The sequence below is a fragment of the Erythranthe guttata genome, chromosome 8 (genome assembly GCF_056151865.1).
Source record: "Erythranthe guttata isolate IM_541 chromosome 8, IM_541, whole genome shotgun sequence".
Lineage (NCBI taxonomy): Eukaryota > Viridiplantae > Streptophyta > Magnoliopsida > Lamiales > Phrymaceae > Erythranthe > Erythranthe guttata.
Genome location: NC_142540.1, coordinates 16,330,334 through 16,351,498, shown reverse-complemented (window position 1 = coordinate 16,351,498; position 21,165 = coordinate 16,330,334). Strand labels below are relative to the sequence as shown.

Sequence of the window (21,165 nt, the reverse complement as noted above, 5' to 3'; positions counted from 1 at the left end):
TGTAAAATAAGTGTTGGAAGATATTCTGCCCCTTCAATGGGAATTATAAATGTCATAAACCCAAAACCCATGAATTTCCCGGGCTACTGAAAAGCTCCAAATTTTCTTAAGAAAAAAGGAAAAACAAAAAAGAAAAGCAAAAAAGAAAAGCTCCAAATTGCCAAAACCCTTTATTCTCTCTCTCTCACACACACACACACACACACAGAAACAAACAAGGGAAGCACACACACAGAGGAATCATACAAAGAAGGCAGAACGCGTGAGCCATCGTCAATGTGAAGGTACTGTGTATTTATTACTTGATCGTACAGTTTCTACTTTCTATATGATTGGGCAAATGATTTTTGGGCGGAATTTTTTTTATCCGCTCACTGCACAAAATATTTTTGGGTTTCTCCGCCATTGTTGAAGGTTTCAAAATCTTCTCGAAGAAGGAATAGAAACCCATGTGCTGATATATGTACAGGGATTTTTTTTTGAGTGTTAATCACATCTCTTTGTGGGTTTCTTCTGTTTGCTTTAATTTTCTCGATAAAGTGAAAAAATAAATAAAATGATATGATTAAATCTTAATGGGTTATATGTGTATCTTTTAGAGCATCAGGCCGGATAATCTTACATATAAATCAAACCCATTTTATGCAGGAGGCGAAAATTCGAAAATTCTTGATAGTGAGTGGGAAATAAGGTATCACATTTGCTCGTAGGTTATACCGATCACATTAATCGACTTGTGGGAAAATGATTGAAGCAGGAAAAACCCTAGCTAACCATACAAAGAAGCCATCATTGACACCAAAGGCGATCATACACCAGAAATTTGGCGATAAGGCCTGTTATAAGGTTGAGGAAGTACAAGATGATTCGAATCAAAATGGATGTCCGGGTTTAGCTATCCCGCAGAAAGGTCCGTCTTTGTATCGGTGCACTTTGGAACTTCCGGAAACTACCGTTGTCTCTGATGCCTGTAGAAGGAAAAAGGATGCTGAACAATCAGCTGCAGAGAAGGCCATAGAAAAGGTTTTTCGACTCGTTCCTTTTTCTAGTAGTGATTTTTTTTTTTCTTAACTATCTGTTGTAGAAACTTATAGTGCATGATGTGATGGTTTTTAGCGTTGTTTGGTCCTAGAAAAATCATAGAAACGAATCATCTCGAAAATGGGGTAATTTTCTTTTGATTTCAATACTGATATATTATTCATAGTGTTTGGGAATACGGTTTAGATAATTTATTGAATTATCTACATTCTATATACAACAGTCAAACTCAGGTGTGCTAAAAAAAAACAGTTTTCCATTACGTATTAACAATTCAATTTTTTTTTCGTGTAGCTGGGCATTCAACTGAAGGAATACAATCCCACAAAAGAGGAAGCTTGGAATGATTTGGCCGGTCGTATTTCATTCCTATTTTCAAATGAGGTATGTGCTGTGGAGCTTGTTAATTATGCCAGTATCATATAACGTATAAGCTTATACCCTTTGTTTATAAGGTTGCTTCTTTCTTCGGAAGCTGCATTCTCTATGTTCTCAAGTATTATTCGCAACTGAAATTTTCTTTCCTTTTCCCTTTTTGCCCCTCAATGAAGTTCCTTCCGTCTTTGAATCCGCTCAGTGCTCACTTCAGAGCAGCATTGAGAAGAGAAGGCCATTTTAAAGGCCGTGTTCCATTATCTGTGCTTGCAATTTACGATGGCAAAGTTAGTAATATATGTAAATACATCGATCCTATGGCGGAATCGAATTCACTGCTAGTGATGTCACTAGTTCTAAGAGCAGCAGCTAAACTGACCGATTCTGTAGTGATATCTGATAAACAACTACAGAGGAGAAACGAATACCCGTTGGAGATATTATCTTCAACCAATAACGAATCAAATTTATCGGAAAGCATTTCGATCGATGTAGTAATTATTCCAGCTTCACTTGAGAAAGCTGTTGAATCTGTGAAGCTTAATTTTACTGCGGCTGGTTATTATCTAGACGTTATTGCTCGTGAACTAGGCATGAATGAGGCTTCGGATGTTATAATTTCCAGGTAAGATAAGCGTGGAATAATGAATTTAGGGAAATTAATGATGGCTCACTTTATTTAATAGAATTTGATATATCAATTGATTTTTCCGTTCTTTTTTATTACTTAAAAGAAGAGCTGATCTTTGTGTAGAACAATTGGCAAAGCTTCGTCCGAGATGAGAATATATTCAGCTGCTCCCAAACAACTCCTTTGTGACCAATTCGAAGGAACCCTAAACAACCGGGCGAGTTACTTTGCTGGTCAAGAAATACACGGTGATGGAATTTTAGCTTCTGTAGGGTACACATGGAGGTCTACCGATATTTTTCATGAAGCTGTTTCTTTGCGATCATATTACCGGTAAAAATATATATTTTTTTTGGAAAATATGTATTTTTGGTCTTCATATTTTTGTGGAATTTAATTTAATTTTTTTTACAGGATGCTTGTGAACAAAATACCTGGTGGGGCATACAAGATATCGAGAGATGCAATACTTGCGGCTAATTTGCCTTCAGCATTTACGATGAAATCCAATTGGAGGGGTTCTTTCCCAAGAGACATACTTAGTACATTCTGCCGTTTTCACTATTTGTCTGAACCTGTGTTCTCTACTCAAAGTAATTCATCAGAGGCATCTCTCGATTTACCTGGATCACGTAAAAAGCTGAAAGTGACTCAGTCGAACAAAGAAGAAAAAACCGAAGCTTTTAGCTGTGAAGTAAAGATTTATTCCAAAAATCAAGAACTGATCGTACAATGTTCCCCACAAGAAACTCATAGAAAACAGACAGATGCTGTGCAAATTGCTGCTTTAAAAGTCTTGTCGTGGCTAAACTTGTTTTTCGAAAACCCAAATATTTCTTCAGAGAAGTTAAACTTGCTAGCGGAAAATCTCGACATTCACTTTACTCCTCGTTACTTCTTTAAGGAGTTTGCATTATGCCACTCCATGCATAATAATAAGGCAGCGGAAAACGAACCATCTTTAATTGATATTACTGGTGAAAATTCTGGAGCTACTCCGTCTAATGGTTCTTTAGTATGCATAAGCTACTCTGTCTCGTTGTTTAGAGAAGAAGACTCCATCAAAGAGCATCTCAAAAGCTGTGAAGAGTTTGAGTTTGAGATAGGCAATGAAGCTGTATTGCCTTATATCGAATCGGCTGTAGCACAAATGGCTATTGGCCAGTCTGCGTATTTTCAAGTAGATTTGCCTTCCGATGAGTTTATTTTAGCAACGGCTGTTGATTCTGCATCGGCTCTATCGTTGTTATCTTCAAGTAAGTTGGCAGTTTAAGAATATACAATATTCATTTTGGTTTATATATTTTAAGGGACTAATCAGACGGCAAATCTTCACTAGAAAATCTACTTTTTTTTTTTTTTTTGATTTTTTATAATAATTATTTTTATTTGTTTAATTTTCTTAATTTTTTTTTTTCTCTCACTATAGCTTTTATATTTGTTTCCTACAATTTTTGTCATCTTGTGGCAGAAAGATGCAAAATGGAGTACAATATTACTCTATTGCAAGTGACAGAACCGTTGGAAGAGAGAATGGAGCAAGCTCAGTTCAGCCCTCCTTTGTCGAAACAGCGTGTCGAATTTGCAGTACAGCAAATTAAAGAATCTTCTGCAGCATCTTTGGTATATATGATTAATGTCTCCTTCAAATGGTTTTCAAAGCTTATAATTAGCCAATTACGGAGTTGAAACTGATATTCAAATCACTTCAATTTGCAGGTCGATTTTGGTTGTGGTTCCGGAAGTTTACTGGATTCTTTGCTATCTTACCCTACTTCTCTCGAGAAAATTGTCGGTGTTGATATTTCACTGAGAGCTCTTACTAAAGCAGCCAAGGTTAGCAGCAATCTCCCCCCCCCCCCCACCGTTTTTTTTTTTGTGTGTGTGTGTGTGTGTGTGTGGTGTGTTAATAGCTAGTTCTACCACTGCAGTTACTGCACACAAAATTGAACAAATTATCGGAATCTAGTAGCAAAATCAAATACGCAGTGCTATACGATGGCTCAATCACGAAATTCGATTCTCAGTTGCATGGATTTGACATTGCAACTTGCTTGGAGGTACTCTTATTTCTCCCTCCTAACTACGACATTCAATCTTGGTAATATCGAATTATAAAGAAATAGGAACCACTCTTTGCATTTACTTTACCATATGGCTAAATATTATTTCGTAGCGCTGTCACACTATAAATCTATCGACTTTAATCTGCTTTTATCACATCTCCAAATTTCATAAAACTAACAATATTTTATTTACCATCCATGGTTGTATGTTTGTTGCTGAGTTATAGGTGATTGAGCATATGGAGGAAGAAGAAGCGAGCTTATTTGGCGAAGTAGTGCTGAGCTGTTTCCGTCCGAAAATCCTAATTGTCTCAACTCCAAATTACGAGTACAATGTTATTCTCCAAGGTTGTACTACAGAGGACCCGGACGAAAAGAATCAGACACAGGTTTGTAAGTTTCGAAACCATGATCACAAATTCGAATGGACGCGGGCACAGTTTGAGAGCTGGGCTGCTGACCTGGCGGCAACCCATAATTACGGGCTTGACTTTAGCGGTGTTGGTGGTGCTGCTGACGTGGAGCCTGGTTTTGCTTCGCAGATTGCTATTTTTAGAAGGCGCGAAGATAATTTTACGAACGTGGAATCGGATAACCACTATGTGCCGATTTGGGAATGGAATAGGGAGAATATTCCCCCCAAGGAGCAATGATTTGACCTAATATGGTGTTTTTTTGGGGGTAAAATGAATATTTTAATTGAGGGAATTGCCATCCACTATGTATGAATTCTGGGAAATCTATGAAAATATCCAAGTTGAGTGTTTTTAAATTTCTTCAAATATTATTTTTTGAATAATTATTGTTAGAATCAATATCAAAACTTGAAGAAAATCTGAGTAAATATTTTCCAAAATTGACAAAATAATTGTATATAAGTGGGGTATTTGATGGAATCGACAACCTCTAAAGCTCCTTTACCTTATAAAGCTGATCAATCAAAGATAATAATCACTTTTCTTTTCCCAGAAATATCCTCCAATTACCTGATAGATCACCATCATGATCGTCCTGTATTTTGAATCGTGTTATTTGTGTAAATTTTCGTCGCCTAACGAAAAAAAAAAAAAGGATACAAGGCCAATTAAAACATGCTTTTGATTTAAACAGAGAATGATATTGATTGACTGACAGGCTCCACAATTACATCTTTTGTTCAAGTCCACAATTTTCCATTTTGCTTTTGGAAAAGGAGTTCTTGACAGACCTGCACTATTATTGATCTGTGCAATAATTGAAAAACATGAAATAAATACATCATGTGGCATTCATTCCAAACAAATTGCAGAGACTAAAAACACAGAAACAATAAGCAAAGCAAAAAAAATAAAAATGGCACCTCATATTTGGCTCGTTTTTCTCATGATATGCAGCACCCAATCGCGAAAAACAGAAGCGGCAATAGCACCTTGTGATAATTGCCAAAGGAAATGTGGCAAACTGGAAATTCCTTATCCATTTGGCACGGACAAGGGATGCTACATCGACGAAGCATTTAAAGTCACGTGCAACAAGACAACTGGTTCGCTAATTTGGTCCAACGGTACGGTCGACATCTCTATCTCAACTCATAGCCTGCAATATAAAAAATCTATGGTTGTAGCTTTGAAATTTGACAAGTCGGGAGAAACACAGTACGGCCATACTTTGATGATTGGTGATCTCCACAATAATTTCTATATATCTCACACCAGAAATAAGTTCGTTGCAATGGGGTGTGATTTCTATGCATACATAATTGATAGACAAACTAAAAACTTTGTGGGAGGGTGTGCACCTTTTTGCAACCGCACTGACATACTCCCTTCGCCTTCTTCATCTTGTTCGGGCCTGCAGTGCTGCCAAATCAATTTACCAAAAGATCCAACAGATTTATATTTATGGTTCGAGACAATGAATACCATGACAAAATCATGGGCATATCATTGTGGGTTTTTCGCAATCGTGGACAAGGATTTTGCACTCAACAAGAGTATGTTCTCTGATTGTAATCAAAGGTACCACGTCCCACTAATGTATGAATGGGCAGTTGGGAATACAAGCTGCAGTAAAGCAACGGGAAGAGTAGACTATGCATGTGGACAGAACACAGAGTGCATTGACTATAAACCAGGCATGTCATACAGATGCAAATGCAGCAAAGGTTACCGAGGTAACCCTTATCTTCTACAAGGATGCCAAGGTGATGATTTTTTTTATTTTTTATTTTTTATTTTTTTTCGGTCATAAGACTGGAAAAGATTCCAAGATTAGAACTAATCAATGTAACCATACATGTTCATTTGAATTTTTCAGACATTGATGAGTGTGGAGAAGCAAAGTATAAGAACACATGCCCAAAGAACGACCTTTGTGTTAATACTGCAGGCGGTTACTACTGCTTGCCTTATCATCGTAGAAACAGGTTTCCAGTGCTCATTGCCTTAGGTAAGTACTTCCACACACTTGCTCTATTTTGTTCGTCTTTCACACACATTCTCAAATCGCTGTTGACTTTAGTTATTATATGCACAAACAGGAATTGGCCTAGCTGTAGGTATTCTCGTTCTAGTGGCTATTAGTCTTTGGATTTGGCGAAAGATTCAAAAGATAAATGATAGGACAACCAAGCAGAGATGTTTCAAGAGAAATGGGGGTTTGCTACTCCAACAGCAGATATCTTCTTCAAATTCAACTAAGGGAGGTGTATTACCTGAATTGAAACTTTTCAGAATCGAGGAATTGGAGAAGGCCACAGATAAATTCAGCGAAATCCGTATTCTTGGCAAAGGAGGGCTCGGTACTGTCTACAAAGGAATGCTATCAGATGGTAAAATAGTAGCAGTAAAGAAGGCAAACATATCCGACGACAGTCAAGTAAGCCAATTTATAAACGAGGTTTTTATCTTGTCACAAATAAACCACAGGCACATAGTCAAATTGTTGGGCTGTTGTCTAGAGACTCAAGTTCCACTGCTCGTATATGAGTATATCTCAAACGGTACACTCTCTCAACATATTCACGATGAGCAAAACACCTCCACAGTTTCTTGGGAGAATCGCCTACGTATTGCTGCAGAAGTTGCAGGGGCACTCGCGTACTTGCACTCGTACGCTTCGACAGCCATTTACCACAGAGATATTAAATCGAGCAACATATTGTTGGATGAGAATTACAAGGCTGTAATATCTGACTTTGGCCTCTCAAGGTCAGTATCTATCGACAGGACTCATCTAACAACATTGGTCGGAGGCACATTTGGTTATTTGGATCCTGAGTACTTCCGGTGTGGACAACTAAATGACAAGAGTGACGTTTATGCATTTGGGGTTGTTCTTGCTGAAATACTTACAGGACAAAAGGCAATCTCTTCTACCAAAGATGACGTGGGGCTGGCACTCCGTTTTCGATCAGCAGTGAAGAAGAATTGTTTGTCTGAAATATTGGAGCAAGTAGTCGCAGATGAAGGTGATGAAGAGGAAATTCTTGCAGTGGCAAAACTGGCTAAGAGATGCATGAAAGTAAATGCACGTAAAAGACCGAGCATGAAAGAAGTGGCAGCAGAAATCGACCAACTGAGAAAGGCTAAAGAGCTTCCAGGGCATCAAGACAGCTTTCGTGATGATTCTCGTTCCATAAGTGAATCTTGCCAAAGTTCCGAGAATGATTCTGAAGCAGAGGATGATCAAACAATGTCCAAGACAAACTAAGCTTTACTTCTCATGTGAAAACAATTTGGAGGGATTTCACAAAAAAAAAAAAAAAGTTGCAATTAATTAGGCAACGATTATCAGAAGTATGTGTTAGAAGTTGATGTGCTATACAAAATGTTGTCTTGTATTTCTTTACCTAATTTCTGAAGTAAAAGTTGAAAATGTATCATCACACAATAGGGAAAGTACTAGACTCGTATAAAAAATGTAGCAAACCAACCGTTAGAAAATGGAAGTAGAAGCGCTTTTACCATATGCCTTCAGCTGATGATCTCCATATCGTTGTTCATCCATTTCCCCAGTGCCAAATCGAAGCCGCTACAAACTCCGGCACCGCCGTGCCCACCACCATTAGAGATCTGTATCGACCCACGATTCCAGCATGGCAAAGAAAAATTATAAAAACAAAAAAACAACACAAATTTAATTAACATACTTCTGCAAAACACATATGCAATGATTTCGAAATGCAATACTAAAATTGATACACAATAACACAAACCCAGCGGTGTGGCTTCAGCTGCACGAACGCCGCCATGGTTGAGGAATGGTAGCGGGAAACCATTTTATCCATTTTTTTAAATTAAGGTTAGAACATCATCGAATGGTTGAGGAGTGTCTTCAATTTTCTGTGATGATCCACGGGGCTTCGGTGGGGGCAACGGCGACGGCGACGGAGGCGAATTGAAGGGATGAAACGACAGCGTTCTGAAGTGAAGTAGAGGAGTTGTTGGGCCAGATGGAGAAATAAGTATTGGGGTCAATACTTTATTTGGGCTGGGTATTTCTGAATTAATACTAATTCCAGCTCAGTCAGAATTACATCTGAAAACCATTGAATTGCATATTTTGAGATCTATCTTTTTTTTTTTTTTATAGCAAACTTAATAATGAATGCCACAAAAAGAAAAAAAAAATAATTATTTATGAAATATTATTATAATATAAAATTACAGTAGCGATTTCTCGAAATGTATATATTTTTTCATACTTCACTGATTGTAACATCTACAAAACCGACCGAAATGTAGTTCATTGGTCCCGAATTCTTGATTGAGATTCCGAACTTGTCTTGACAAGGAATTCTTTGAACCAAAGAGCAGATAGTTTTGGGTATCTTCTCAACAATTTATCTTTGTAGTCAACATAATTCAGCCCGAACCGAACCGAAAAGCCCGAAGACCACTCGAAATTATCCATCAACGACCACACAAAATATCCCTTCACATTTGCACTTTCTTTCCTGCCATGCATTTTCAGCCAATAATTCAAATCACATTTTAAATGTGTTTATAATGAAAAAAAAAAATTTTAGGCTCTCACTCAATTGCTTCATGCAGACAACACAGATGATCACGAATATAGTCTTTTCTCGTGTCATCTTTTAACGCCTCGAGTATTTCTGAATTGTCCTTTGCATCTTCGTCGATTCCTGTGGAATTATTTGTAATAAGGTTTAATTTGGAGAAAAATATGAAACAATTAATTTCCGAAAAAAAAATAGAAATCTTGTTTTCTACCATTCTCAGTGATGTAAATCAGTGGATCATTGTATTTTTCCTTTATGTATCTCAGAATTCCCTTAATTCCCTTGGGGTAAATGTATATCCGGCTCGAGTTTCTTGCTTGTTCGCCTATCGCCTTCCCATTTCTCTCCCCTTTACAAGAATCATTATAACAACCTTAAAGATGAACCATGTTTTCCACATGCATTAATAACTAATTAACACGTGTTAAATGCATCTCACCTGTGATGTCAATCTGAGCATCAGTGGAGTAGCTGAAATTAGAAGCGCTTGGCTTGTTAAACGCATAAATTGCACCGTAATAATTGAATCCAATGAAATCGAACGACCCTTTCATCATTTTCATTTCCTCTTTGGTGAATTTAGGCAGTCGATTTCTAACTCGAACCCTCATATTTTCCGGATAATTACCTAGTGTTAGTGGTTCCAAGAACCTGATAAATAATATGTACAATTTAAAAATCATTCTTTATACACTTATAAGCATAAAAAAATAAAAATAAAATAACACTGACCAGCCTAGCATGAAATCAAGTGCTCGATTCTTCGCCTTCAAATTCTCATCCGTTTCATCCAACGGCTCAAACCAATACGAAGCAACCGCTATCCCAATCGTCCCATTTTGCAATGCCTGCATTACCTTTTATCTCAATGTGTTTCCATACATACATTGTAGAATTTTATGGAGTTTTAATTAATTATTTTACCTGATATTTATTTCTGTACAAATTTACAACAGCAGAGTGAGCAAGAAGTTGGTTGTGAGCCACAATGTACGGCTCTACAGCTGAGTCACCACCCGTGCAATCGAGGCCTTGCCAGCTGGCACATCGACCCGGAGCAAACAAACCGAATGCATAACCGTAGACACTAAAAGTCCACGGTTCGTTTATAGTGATCCAATATTTGACCCGGTCACCAAATTGGTCAAACAGGAGGTTTGCAAAGTCCACGAAGTCAACCCTGATAAAATATGTTTTTTCAAACATAAATAGAAAATAATTGGACTAAAACGAATATGCCAATTTTATATTGGCTTACAGAATTTGGGGACTTAGAAATCCACCATATGCATCTTGTAAAGCTTGTGGAATATCAAAGTGGAGAATAGTTACAAAAGGCTCTATACCTGCAAAGAAAACGATCGAATAAAATATATCGAATTAATTGATGTGCTAATCAAAATGTGAGGATAGTGAATTCATGAACCGTTAGCTAAGAGCTCGTTGATGAGATTGTTGTAATAATTAATCCCCTCCTGATTCACGCCTTGGTCGATTTTTCCACCTGAATTACATAAGAATGAGAATTTAATCAAGAAAATGGAAAAAGTATATTTACAAATTTAACTGAACATATATATTGTCTGAATGTTGGCAAAGATAAACATTATAATTAACCTGGTAATATCCTAGGCCATGATATCGAAATTCTGTAGGCATCGAGGCCTAAATCTCGTGCGATCTTCACATCTTCCTACACGAAAAAAGAATTAGAAGTTCTGAATAACTAAGAAAATTGTGAATGAAGAGACAGTTATATATTACCTTGTACCGATGATATGAATCAATTGCTATGTCTCCATTTCTGTGGTCCTTAATCTTATCTGTTGTAGTAATAGTAACATAAGAAAAACAAAATCGAAAAGAAAAAAAACGGTGATCATATTCCAGGGTGTAATACTGGAAAAAAAACCTGGATACATGTGTGTGAAATTATCCCACATGCTCATGCCTTTCCCACTTTCATTGAATGCACCTTCATACTGAAAAAAAATAAAGACGAAGGCAAAAGCGTGGTAGGATTAGGAAAGGATTAATTAAGTAGTTATGATTAAGCAAGTACCTGATAAGCTGATGATGCTGCCCCGAAGATGAAATCTCCGGGAAATTGTCCACGGTTGAAGAATGTGCCGTTGCACTGACACCTGGATTCCGAAGTGGGACCCGCGTAAGTGTGTTGATGAGTGATAAGTACAAGGAGAGAGATCACTAAGTAAGTTTGAGTAACTGCCATTACTAATCACTTGCCCTGTTTTTCTTCTTGAATCCCAGCTATGTTTTATAGTTGTAGACATTCTTGAAGCACAAGATTCAGTGAAAAAACAAGTCAATGATTTGACATGATTAAGTTGTGATCTTGCTTTGGATCCGATGCCAAATCATTGGTTTTGCTTTTTTCTTTATTAATATGATTGAGTGGTTGAAAGTGGAAGACAAAATAGTGGGATTTTGATGCTCAAAATAGAGTTTTGGAGGTATATATGCAAGTAGACCAAATCCAGATCAAATCATTCATATCTGGAAAGACAAGAACAAACACTACCTACTAAAACTATTAAAATGGGCCCTTTTATTTAATACAAAACCACATCAAAAATCAAATCTTTAATTCCATTTTATTTATTTACTACTATATATAAAAGGGAAAAATAAAGGTTAAACCTGGAATTGAAGAATTGAAACTTGAGGTACAAGTTATCAGCTGCACAGGCATGGTTCCGTTTCCGTCCGTACTCCGTTTGATTTCCCGGAAAGTGCCTGCCGGATATTCTAATTGCATTTCTCGGAAAGCTAATTTTTTGGGTGGTTTCTGTTCTCCGACCAGTACTGTGAGCGTCTCAGATGAATCCGTCCATTGCCCGTCGAGTTTGCCATAACAAAATCTCGCCTTGGCTGATGATACCACCAGCTCTTAAAGGTGGCGGCATGGTCTATAAGTTCTACAGCCTCGCTGAGGACAAAGTATTGAGCCTCGGATCCGACGCCGCCACCGGAGGTCGGAGAAGACTGCCGCGCAATGATGACGTATGGGCCGGAACAAAGACTGGCCTTCTGCTGCCCCGGCCGCCGCAGCACCACCCAGTGGATCCCCATCGGCGCTCCGTCTTCAAATCTCCACAACAGGGATTACCAGTCCTTCGTTTACTCTGCCGCACTCGGCGAGCTGGAGGCTTGGGATCTGCGGGACCGATTTTCCCCAACCCTGATTCCGATGGGAGACCTGTCCGACGGCGTGTATTATTACATCATGGCACGGTCGGAAGAAGAGTTGAATCTCAAACAGTCGTCTCACATTGTGAAATTCTTGGTGGTCAACCAATAATCCAGCGAGCTATTTCTCGTGAAAAGATACTGCATCGAACGAATGAACGCTGAAGGATCTTACGCTGAAGAAATATATTACGATTCAGACAGGGGATACGATGATGATAAATATCCTTACAAGACTGTAGGTTTCGATGTTTATAGATATGATTCTGAAAACATCGTGTTTTGCATGGATGGGGTTCACCGGATGGGCTAGCTCTTTTCATCGGAAGGAACCACGGGTTTGCTATTTCTGCTGACGAATTTCCGGAACTGAAACGGGATTCGATTTACTTTAATGACGTTCTTGGTGTGAAAGCAGCTTGGATCGAATGCCCCTACGGTGGGCACGATAATGGCATTTTTAGCTACGGAGATGGTGAGATTTCGCCCTGCTATTATCCGTGTGATTACGGAAGCATAAAGAGGATTTTACCGGAGCCAATGTGGTTCACTCCAAGCCCGCTCTAGTTGAGTTTAATTTTGTCGTTTATTAGGAGCTGATTTTTTTAACAATGTTAAAACAACTTCAAGAATCTTCGGACCATTTCAAACAGTGCCATAATAGGCAAGGCAAATGTCTAAAACAGACAAGATTGCAGCTTTTGTAGAACCAATTCTTGATTCAAATCCAAGAAAGTCTTCACTTCATTTGACCTGTATTCTTGCGTTGAATCCCACTTCCCCAATGCTCCATCTTTTTCTATATAATAGTACAATAAATAAACATCTCAAATCAATCACACTAAGGAAGAAAGAAGTTCTTTCTGTTATACAATGAAGATCACAGAAACTAAGCAGAACAGATTGAGGCATTACATTGGAGCACCGAAAAAATTCTTGCGAAAAGCCAGAGACTTATACGTGGACACTATGCTTAATGTCGAAGGTAATTTTGCTAGTGCTAACATTTTGGTCTGCCCTGTAACAAACATACGCAATTTGCCAAAGGGATATAGTAGCCAAAATTCGAAGAAAATGGCCGATAATAATTATCTCGAAGAACTCTACCAATCAATCTGCAGGAAATATAACTGGAGGAATATCAAGAAATTTGACAGTACTGTAAGAGGGAGAGAGATAAGTGGATATGCTGTAATGGACAGAAGTTACAGTATTGCCCTAGGCAAGATTGGAACTATCGACGAAGAAGAACCTTGCGACTTTCAAGAAAATGTCGCCAACAAAAGTGACATCTTGTTTCCTAGAAGTAGAAGCCATGCTTTTGCAAGAAACAATGCCTTGTACTAGTCATTTCAGACAACCTTAAATTCGGCTTATTCGTTATTATTATTCTTAAAACTGTACAATGTCAATTACCCTACAAATGTCTGCGATAATCATTAGTGGAACATGACAACAACACACGAAATGTCGTCTTTGCCCTCCCTCAAAAGTGCCTCTTTAATCAACTCCTCTGCAGCCTCTTGACCATCGCGTGATTCTCGAATACAGTCCACAGCTTCTTGGTTAGACATAACCTGCAGATATATATTTAAACAAAATTAATTCGATGTATATAAGTTGACGAACAAATGAAATCAATAATTCGACATAACCTGCAGATGTATATTTAAACAAAATTAATTCCATGTATATGAGTTGACTAACAAATGAAATCAATAATATGTCAACCTTCCAAAGGCCATCACTTGCTAATATAACAAACTCTGTATCTTCATCAATTTTCTTGATTGCAATATACGGTTCCGCTGTAATGTGGTCCTTTAGCCTCTCGTCTCCAAACGCCCTCGTCATTGCCAGCTGTCCATCGACACGTGGAACATTTCCTGTGCGCACATACACCATATAAATCCTCAAAAAAAAAAAAAAAAAAAAGAATTCTGATCAATTTAGTTTTCGAAAATCAAATTATAACCTCGTTTCTTCGAAACAAAGCCTCCTTTGCTCTCGACAAGTTTCTTTTCCTTCATAGGCTCATGGTCCACAGTAATTTGTTTTGCAGTGCCGCTCTTACAAATTACGCCACGCGAGTCTCCAACATTAGCTACAATGAGGTCCACCTTATCGATCAATATCGCTGTGACAGCTGTCGAACCACCCCTTGAACCAACTACATTTTCGAGTATATCTTTATTTGTAGCTTCGTAAGCCTTTCTAACAGCGGCTTTAGGGCTTGTCCAAAAATCGGGCTGTGTATCAAATATTGACTGTAATTAGTCTAGCTGTAAAAATCTTGATTATATATTATTCAACTAAACCGAATTTGTTAATATACCTCGTTGAGTATGTTTTCGAAGAGGTGGTTTTGTAAGTATTCAGCAACTTCACGACCAGAGTGCCCGTCGAAAATGGCGTACAGCCCTAGTTTATGACCATTAATCGTCTTATGTTTGGCAACCAAGTAATCTTCCATTCCGTGTCTCATTTTTCCTTCGACTAAATGACAGCCACAAGAGATGCTTCGTTTCCTATCATCTTTGTTTTTCGTATAGTCGTCTCTATCCACATCATCCTTCTCTGTCTCATCAACATCATCGGAATCGGCATCGCCATCGGAATCTTTGTCGAGACCTTGTTCCTTCAGGAAATACAAAAAAAAAACAGACAAAAAACTTACGTCACTAGTTTTTTTCATTAAATATCTAATCAAAAGATAGCAAAAAGATTACAGACCTTGAGAAGTGCTGAGAAGATATCATCTGGAGTTTCATTCCTCTGAATGAAAAAAATAAAAAAAAAAATAAAAAAAAATGAGCATGGTTAGATAACTATTTCATAAATCATAACACAATATTAACCTTTATTTTAATGATTTCTGCATCAGTATTTGAATTTGATCTTCCCCTCTGCAAGTTTAAAAATATCGGGAAGTCACTGTACATACAATTTGAGATAGTTGTCTGGTTTTTAACGGAAAAAGAAAATACAATTACCGCCAGATAATATTTAACATACCTTAACCTTCACAAAATTCGAATCCTCCATGCCGACAAATCAGAGTTGTGAATATTTGTTGAGTCCGAAAATGGAAACCCAAGGATCATTTATACCAGATGAGCTATTTTTAGGGTTTACTGTATCCTGGAGATTGGGGTTTTTAACATACACGTGGTGTGGGCTGGTGAATCGGCGGAGGAGAGTCATGCTTTGGTGTCTTCCGCCGCTCACCGCCCACCGCCCACCGCCGTCGACCTTTCTCCAATTTTGCAGCATGCCAAAAGCTACTCAACAGTAAAATCTCCATTTACTAATTGCATTAATTTTTTTAACTACGTGTTATTACAAAATGAATAATAATTGATTTCTATTTTTTATTCATTAAAAAAAATGATATATATTCATTTTTTTTGAAAATGTAACTTAATGGTGTAATAGTAGTGGACATAAATAAATATAATTAGCTAGCAAGTACAAAAATTACAGTAATTAATCAATTGCGAAATCAGTAATCAAAATATAATTCAATCATACGGAATTAAACAATTGCAAGGAATACAACCAATTCATGTCACACATTTCAGAAAAAAAATATAATATGATATAATATAATCTAGAACTTGGATTGAATCCAGTCAATGGTCTTAGTGTCTGTCTGAAAAGACTTTGCAAGAAGATCATTAGCAATAGCTGGCTTCGACCCGAAAACCGCATTTGCAACGGTAATAACACCTGGATTTTGGCTGCTCAGAGCTGCAATAACGACTGCATTTCCAGTACCAACGTTCCTCTGGTAATGTACAAGATTCACAGGAAAAACAAACACATCTCCCTTTTGAAGCACTTTCGTGATAAGTCGATTTTCAGGGTTTGATGTGACGAATCCCACTTCGAGTGTGCCTTCGATCACTGTCAAAATCTCGGTTGCACGTGGGTGAGTGTGCGGAGGATTAACACCCCACGGAGCAAAATCTGCACGTGCTAGTGAGATTCCGAGTGTGTTGAGACCTGGAATTTGGCCTACGTTTACTGGAGTCACTTTCGAGCCGACTGGATTTGAAGTGTTGCCGGGTAAGTGGAGCCCACTGAAGAAGAAATCGGTTGCTTGTGCTAGCTTGGCATCCTTGCATGCAAATCCATTCACAAGAACTGTGCCATGCATATACATAAAAAAAAATATAAGAACATAAAAATAATGGAACTTCATGCATTATTATTCTATTCGATCGTGTATATATATATATATATATATATATATATATATATATATATATATATATATATATATATATGTGTGTGTGTGTGTGTGTGTGTGTGTGTGTGTGTGTGTGTGTATACCAGGGCCACTATGATCAGCAACACAGAAATCTTGGAGTGGGCTTGGATCAGATGCCAATACAATTGAACAAGTTGCAATGAGGAATACAAGGATAATAAGATTGGATGCCATGTTTTCTTTTTTTTTTTTTTGGTTTCACAGTTGATTATATATATTGTCTGAAGTTAATGGTGTCTTGTGATTTTTGGGAAACATGAGAGTGGTTTTTATAGGGTTTTGAGAATGATATCTATGCAATCTTCGATCGATGAGATCTCATTAGAATTTAGAAAATAAGTATTAATATATTGACGCATTGTATATGATTAAAGACGGCAAGGAACCGGTCATGCATGTGAATTTTAATTTATTATTGAACTTACATTTTGTCTGTCTGCTTCGTATTATTATAGCGATTTCGACAGGCCATATAGTCACTTCTTGAATATGATTTATTTAATTCGTTAATACATATGTAAGTCCCTCGTTCGTCATTACCATTTCCACACGCTCTTCTGTTTTTTTTTCTTTCTTTATTAATGAATGAATTAATTAGAACACACTCGTTATCTGAATTATGCTGTCCCAAAGACGGCAAAAAACCGGCAATCATATCATCAGCTATCTCTATAAAAACCAGCTTCTCAATGAGATTATTTCCCATCTCGAATCTCGATCGCAATTAATCTTGTTTTCCTACACTCACAAGCTAAGTAAATCCTTACAGAACAGAGGAAAAAAACATGACATCGTATTTAGTCTTGGTGTGCGTGTTGGTTGCAATTAGTTCAAATGCTTTAGCATCTGATCCAAGCCCTCTTCAAGATTTCTGTGTTGCTGATCCCACAGGCCCTGGTATGATATTCATGTATTTAATAAAAATAATAATCATCTCATGTTTTAAAACACGAGTTAGTTAACGTTTTATACCTCTGTTTATATTTCAGTGATGGTTAATGGATTTGCATGCAAGGATGCCAAGCTGGCACAAGCAACCGATTTTTTCTTCAGTGGGCTCCACTTACCAGGGAACACTTCAAACCCTGTCGGCTCAAAAGTGACTCCAGTAAACGTAGCCCAAATTCCAGGTCTCAACACACTCGGAATCTCATTGGCACGTGTAGATTATGCTCCGTGGGGGGTTAATCCTCCGCACACTCACCCACGTGCAACCGAGATTTTGACAGTGGTCGAAGGCACGCTCGAAGTGGGATTCGTCACATCAAACCCTGAAAATCGCCTGATTACGAAAGTGCTTCAAAAGGGAGATGTGTTCGTATTCCCTGTAAATCTTGTACATTACCAGAGGAATGTTGGTACTGGAAATGCAGTTGCTATTGCAGCTCTAAGCAGCCAAAACCCAGGTGTTATTACCGTTGCTAATGCGGTTTTCGGGTCGAAACTTGCTATTGCTAATGACCTTCTTGCAAAGTCTTTTCAGACAGACACTAAGACCATTGATTTGATTCAATCCAAGTTCTAAATTACACTTTATTCTCTCATCACTAAAGATCTGTCTGAAAGTTGCTTATTTTTTTTTGAAATGTGTGACAGGAATTAATAGCATTGATTTAGTTGAATTCTTTGTAATTGTTGTTATTGTTGTTGTTTAATGTCAGATGAATAAAAGTATGGTTTTGATCAGTTATTTTTGAATCCTGTAATATTGAACTTGTTAATCAACTTTTGAGTGTTTTTTTTCCTCTGCATGTTTACTTTAATTTGATAAATAAATCTACATCTACTAATAAAGAGATGTGAAATCATTTTTTATTTATATATAAATATTCAGGCAATTTATAAGTTATAACTAACATATGATAAATAATGTTCAAGAACCAGCACATGTACTGTACACCAAAAAAAAAAATCCATGATTCACACAGAACAGATCAAGAAACACATGATATTGTTAGTTACAAGTTACAACCAATTACAAACACAATGAACCATATATATATATATATATATATATATATATATAAATCACTCAAAAATACATCAATCACCACTAAAAAAGACAATCGAAAACCGACCATGCATATCAAGATTCAGACACAATCACTCACGTATGAGAAACATACGAAACAAACATTCATATTACTCTTCAAGCTAAGCAGCTTCCTCGTCGTCCTCCTCCTCGTACTCTTCCTCCGCCGCCGTAGCATCTTGGTACTGCTGATACTCCGCCACCAAATCGTTCATATTACTCTCCGCCTCAGTGAACTCCATTTCGTCCATTCCTTCGCCTGTATACCAATGCAAAAAAGCCTTCCGCCTGAACATGGCAGTAAACTGCTCGCTCACACGCCGGAACATTTCCTGTATCGAAGTCGAGTTTCCGATAAAAGTCGAAGCCATTTTCAGACCCTTTGGCGGAATATCGCACACGCTCGATTTAACGTTGTTTGGAATCCACTCGACAAAGTAAGACGAGTTCTTGTTCTGGACGTTGATCATTTGTTCGTCGACTTCTTTAGTGCTCATTTTGCCTCGGAACATTGCGGAAGCGGTTAGGTATCTGCCGTGGCGAGGGTCCGCTGCGCACATCATGTTCTTCGCGTCCCACATTTGCTGAGTCAGCTCGGGGACTGTGAGGGAACGATACTGCTGGGACCCGCGGGCGGTTAGAGGGGCGAAACCGACCATGAAGAAATGGAGACGTGGGAATGGGATTAGATTGACTGCGAGTTTTCTTAGGTCGGAATTGAGTTGACCGGGGAAACGGAGACAGCATGTGACACCGCTCATTGTGGCGGAGATTAAGTGGTTTAGATCGCCAACTGAAATAAAACAGACAAGATTTAATTTTCATTACGTCGTTTATATAAATCCAAATTTTGATAATCTAGATCAGGAGTGAAAATCGGACCGATTAGATGGGAATTAGCATTCTCGGAAACATATTTTCGGAATTTTTGTTTTTTGGAAATTTCAAACATATTTTCGGAAACTAAAAACGGATCAGAAATCGGAATCTTATACAAATTCAAATTCCATTCCAAAAATATATCGAAAAAATCAAAAATTGTTCCAAAATCGAAAAATAATCGGGAAATTCCGTTCCAATTAACACTCATAATACAGACAAAGGGAAATAAATATATACTTACAGGTGGGAGTGGCGAGCTTGAGAGTGCGGAAGCAAATATCGTACAAAGCCTCGTTATCAAGAACCATGCACTCGTCTGCATTCTCGACTAGTTGATGAACAGACAAGGTGGCATTGTAGGGCTCAACAACAGTGTCTGATACCTTTGGAGAAGGAAACACTGAAAAAGTCAACATCATTCTGTCTGGATATTCCTCTCTTATCTTCGATATCAGAAGGGTCCCCATACCGGATCCAGTACCTCCACCCAGAGAATGACAGACTTGAAATCCTGTTCGATATAAATTAATGTAAGAATTATTACAATCTAATATAGAAAAAGAATTACATAACTGATGACACAATCCAATAAAATAATTAGCTGTGAAACAGAGTATAAGCGGATCCAGACAATGAAAACAAAAGATCCAAATATGTATCTTACAAAATTGAGTACCTAATAAACGCAATCATCATAAGAAAAATTAACAACAGAAACTCATAAAATTACATATAACAAAGATTATCCCCAAAATAAAATTGGAACAAATAATATCAAAACCTAGAATATACCTACATAAAAATGGAGTCTTTACTATCATCGGAACACAGATCTAACGAATAAATCCAGAAAAAAAAAAAAAAGAAGGAAATTAAACCTTGCAAGCAGTCACAATTCTCGGCCTCTTTACGAACAACATCAAGCACGGAATCAATCAATTCGGCTCCCTCGGTGTAGTGCCCCTTGGCCCAATTATTCCCGGCGCCAGACTGTCCGAAAACAAAGTTGTCTGGTCGGAAGATCTGTCCGAAGGGGCCGGATCTGAGGGAGTCCATGGTACCGGGCTCGAGGTCCATGAGGACGGCGCGTGGGACGTACCTCCCACCGCTGGCTTCATTATAATAAACGTTGATGCGCTCGAGCTGGAGCTCGGAATCGCCGTTGTACCTTCCGGTGTGGTCGATGCCGTGCTCGTCGCAGATCACTTCCCAGAATTTGGCGCCGATCTGGTTGCCGCATTGCCCGCCTTGAATATGCAGGATTTCTCTCATTTTTTACTGTTCTTCCGGAGGAATCAGAAATGAATGGATCTTTCTTGGGATTGTGAATTTTGGGAATGGTGTCGCTGTCTGTTTTTTCTTCCTTTTGTCGTGTGGGGGAGCGGACGAGAGGCAATAAAGGGAGATTGGCGGATTATGGCGGGTGGGGCATATTCCCATTTCCCGGTTTATATACGGATGGTCGGAGTTTTACGTTTTCAGGCTCCAATTTGACTGAATTTTCGGAAATGCCATTGTTTTATCCTGGCCATTTTCACATTGTTTTTGGGCCATGATTAAATTCGGCCTAACCATATTATATTCTCTTTAAGTCTACATACATGACCACGAGCCCAAATTAGAAAAAGATTCCCTTTATCAAAATTAAGACAA

At 38.0% G+C, this 21,165-nt stretch overlaps 7 protein-coding genes and 1 long non-coding RNA gene across 16 annotated transcripts; 3 read left to right on the top strand and 5 right to left on the bottom strand.

Moving 5' to 3' along the window:
* Nucleotide 1: 1 nt before the first annotated feature.
* Nucleotides 2-4,885, top strand: HEN1 (double-stranded RNA binding protein-related / DsRBD protein-like protein). Of its 3 annotated transcripts, none has more exons than XM_012974741.2 (10): nucleotides 2-284; nucleotides 649-1,023; nucleotides 1,336-1,425; nucleotides 1,593-2,041; nucleotides 2,171-2,380; nucleotides 2,462-3,303; nucleotides 3,519-3,670; nucleotides 3,767-3,883; nucleotides 3,979-4,107; nucleotides 4,341-4,885. In XM_012974741.2, exons 2-10 carry the CDS (start codon nucleotides 745-747, stop codon nucleotides 4,764-4,766), a joined length of 2,694 nt encoding a protein of 897 aa, XP_012830195.2. In that variant the 5' UTR covers nucleotides 2-284; nucleotides 649-744; the 3' UTR covers nucleotides 4,767-4,885. The 3 variants fall into 3 exon arrangements, with proteins under 3 accessions (XP_012830195.2, XP_088678127.1, XP_088678126.1); XM_088822001.1 differs by having other exon boundaries at nucleotides 78-284; nucleotides 2,462-3,307; nucleotides 3,523-3,670; XM_088822000.1 differs by having other exon boundaries at nucleotides 276-502.
* A 153-nt stretch (nucleotides 4,886-5,038) lies between these two features.
* On the bottom strand, nucleotides 5,039-8,652 carry LOC105951331 (uncharacterized). 4 transcript variants are annotated; one of them, XR_016033180.1, is made up of 5 exons: nucleotides 8,309-8,652; nucleotides 6,806-8,165; nucleotides 5,891-5,951; nucleotides 5,453-5,688; nucleotides 5,039-5,336 (listed from the first exon to the last, which is right to left on the bottom strand). It is a non-coding gene; the product is annotated as an uncharacterized LOC105951331 (long non-coding RNA). The 4 variants fall into 4 exon arrangements; XR_016033182.1 differs by having other exon boundaries at nucleotides 5,891-5,943; XR_016033181.1 differs by having other exon boundaries at nucleotides 8,058-8,165.
* Nucleotides 5,332-7,983, top strand: LOC105951329 (wall-associated receptor kinase 5-like). 2 transcript variants are annotated; one of them, XM_012974742.2, is made up of 3 exons: nucleotides 5,332-6,295; nucleotides 6,409-6,540; nucleotides 6,632-7,983. In XM_012974742.2, exons 1-3 carry the CDS (start codon nucleotides 5,446-5,448, stop codon nucleotides 7,801-7,803), a joined length of 2,154 nt encoding a protein of 717 aa, XP_012830196.2. In that variant the 5' UTR covers nucleotides 5,332-5,445; the 3' UTR covers nucleotides 7,804-7,983. The 2 variants fall into 2 exon arrangements, with proteins under 2 accessions (XP_012830196.2, XP_088678128.1); XM_088822002.1 differs by having other exon boundaries at nucleotides 5,340-6,265.
* A 63-nt stretch (nucleotides 8,653-8,715) lies between the features above and the next one.
* Nucleotides 8,716-11,479, bottom strand: LOC105951330 (beta-glucosidase 13). Its single transcript, XM_012974743.2, has 12 exons — nucleotides 11,178-11,479; nucleotides 11,028-11,097; nucleotides 10,880-10,938; nucleotides 10,733-10,808; nucleotides 10,542-10,619; nucleotides 10,374-10,461; nucleotides 10,040-10,295; nucleotides 9,848-9,963; nucleotides 9,555-9,766; nucleotides 9,327-9,464; nucleotides 9,130-9,238; nucleotides 8,716-9,049 (listed from the first exon to the last, which is right to left on the bottom strand). The coding sequence occupies exons 1-12, from the start codon at nucleotides 11,346-11,348 to the stop codon at nucleotides 8,839-8,841; spliced, it is 1,584 nt and encodes a 527-aa protein (XP_012830197.2). The 5' UTR covers nucleotides 11,349-11,479; the 3' UTR covers nucleotides 8,716-8,838.
* A 1,962-nt stretch (nucleotides 11,480-13,441) lies between these two features.
* LOC105951323 (putative protein phosphatase 2C 58) lies at nucleotides 13,442-15,643 on the bottom strand. 2 transcript variants are annotated; one of them, XM_012974735.2, is made up of 7 exons: nucleotides 15,341-15,628; nucleotides 15,184-15,231; nucleotides 15,059-15,100; nucleotides 14,661-14,963; nucleotides 14,301-14,574; nucleotides 14,057-14,211; nucleotides 13,442-13,902 (listed from the first exon to the last, which is right to left on the bottom strand). In XM_012974735.2, the coding sequence occupies exons 1-7, from the start codon at nucleotides 15,368-15,370 to the stop codon at nucleotides 13,765-13,767; spliced, it is 990 nt and encodes a 329-aa protein (XP_012830189.2). In that variant the 5' UTR covers nucleotides 15,371-15,628; the 3' UTR covers nucleotides 13,442-13,764. The 2 variants fall into 2 exon arrangements, with proteins under 2 accessions (XP_012830189.2, XP_012830190.2); XM_012974736.2 differs by lacking the exon at nucleotides 15,184-15,231 and having other exon boundaries at nucleotides 15,341-15,643.
* Nucleotides 15,644-15,935: 292 nt separating this feature from the next.
* Nucleotides 15,936-16,772, bottom strand: LOC105951326 (putative germin-like protein 2-1). Of its 2 annotated transcripts, none has more exons than XM_088822003.1 (2): nucleotides 16,652-16,772; nucleotides 15,936-16,510 (listed from the first exon to the last, which is right to left on the bottom strand). In XM_088822003.1, exons 1-2 carry the CDS (start codon nucleotides 16,770-16,772, stop codon nucleotides 15,936-15,938), a joined length of 696 nt encoding a protein of 231 aa, XP_088678129.1. The 2 variants fall into 2 exon arrangements, with proteins under 2 accessions (XP_088678129.1, XP_012830193.2); XM_012974739.2 differs by having other exon boundaries at nucleotides 15,936-16,471; nucleotides 16,661-16,772.
* A 547-nt stretch (nucleotides 16,773-17,319) lies between these two features.
* Nucleotides 17,320-18,134, top strand: LOC105951325 (putative germin-like protein 2-1). The gene is made up of 2 exons (XM_012974738.2): nucleotides 17,320-17,495; nucleotides 17,588-18,134. Exons 1-2 carry the CDS (start codon nucleotides 17,384-17,386, stop codon nucleotides 18,121-18,123), a joined length of 648 nt encoding a protein of 215 aa, XP_012830192.2. The 5' UTR covers nucleotides 17,320-17,383; the 3' UTR covers nucleotides 18,124-18,134.
* Nucleotides 18,135-18,499: 365 nt separating this feature from the next.
* LOC105951322 (tubulin beta-3 chain) lies at nucleotides 18,500-20,957 on the bottom strand. The gene is made up of 3 exons (XM_012974733.2): nucleotides 20,391-20,957; nucleotides 19,754-20,023; nucleotides 18,500-19,423 (listed from the first exon to the last, which is right to left on the bottom strand). Exons 1-3 carry the CDS (start codon nucleotides 20,782-20,784, stop codon nucleotides 18,753-18,755), a joined length of 1,335 nt encoding a protein of 444 aa, XP_012830187.2. The 5' UTR covers nucleotides 20,785-20,957; the 3' UTR covers nucleotides 18,500-18,752.
* Between the last annotated feature and the right edge of the window lie 208 nt (nucleotides 20,958-21,165).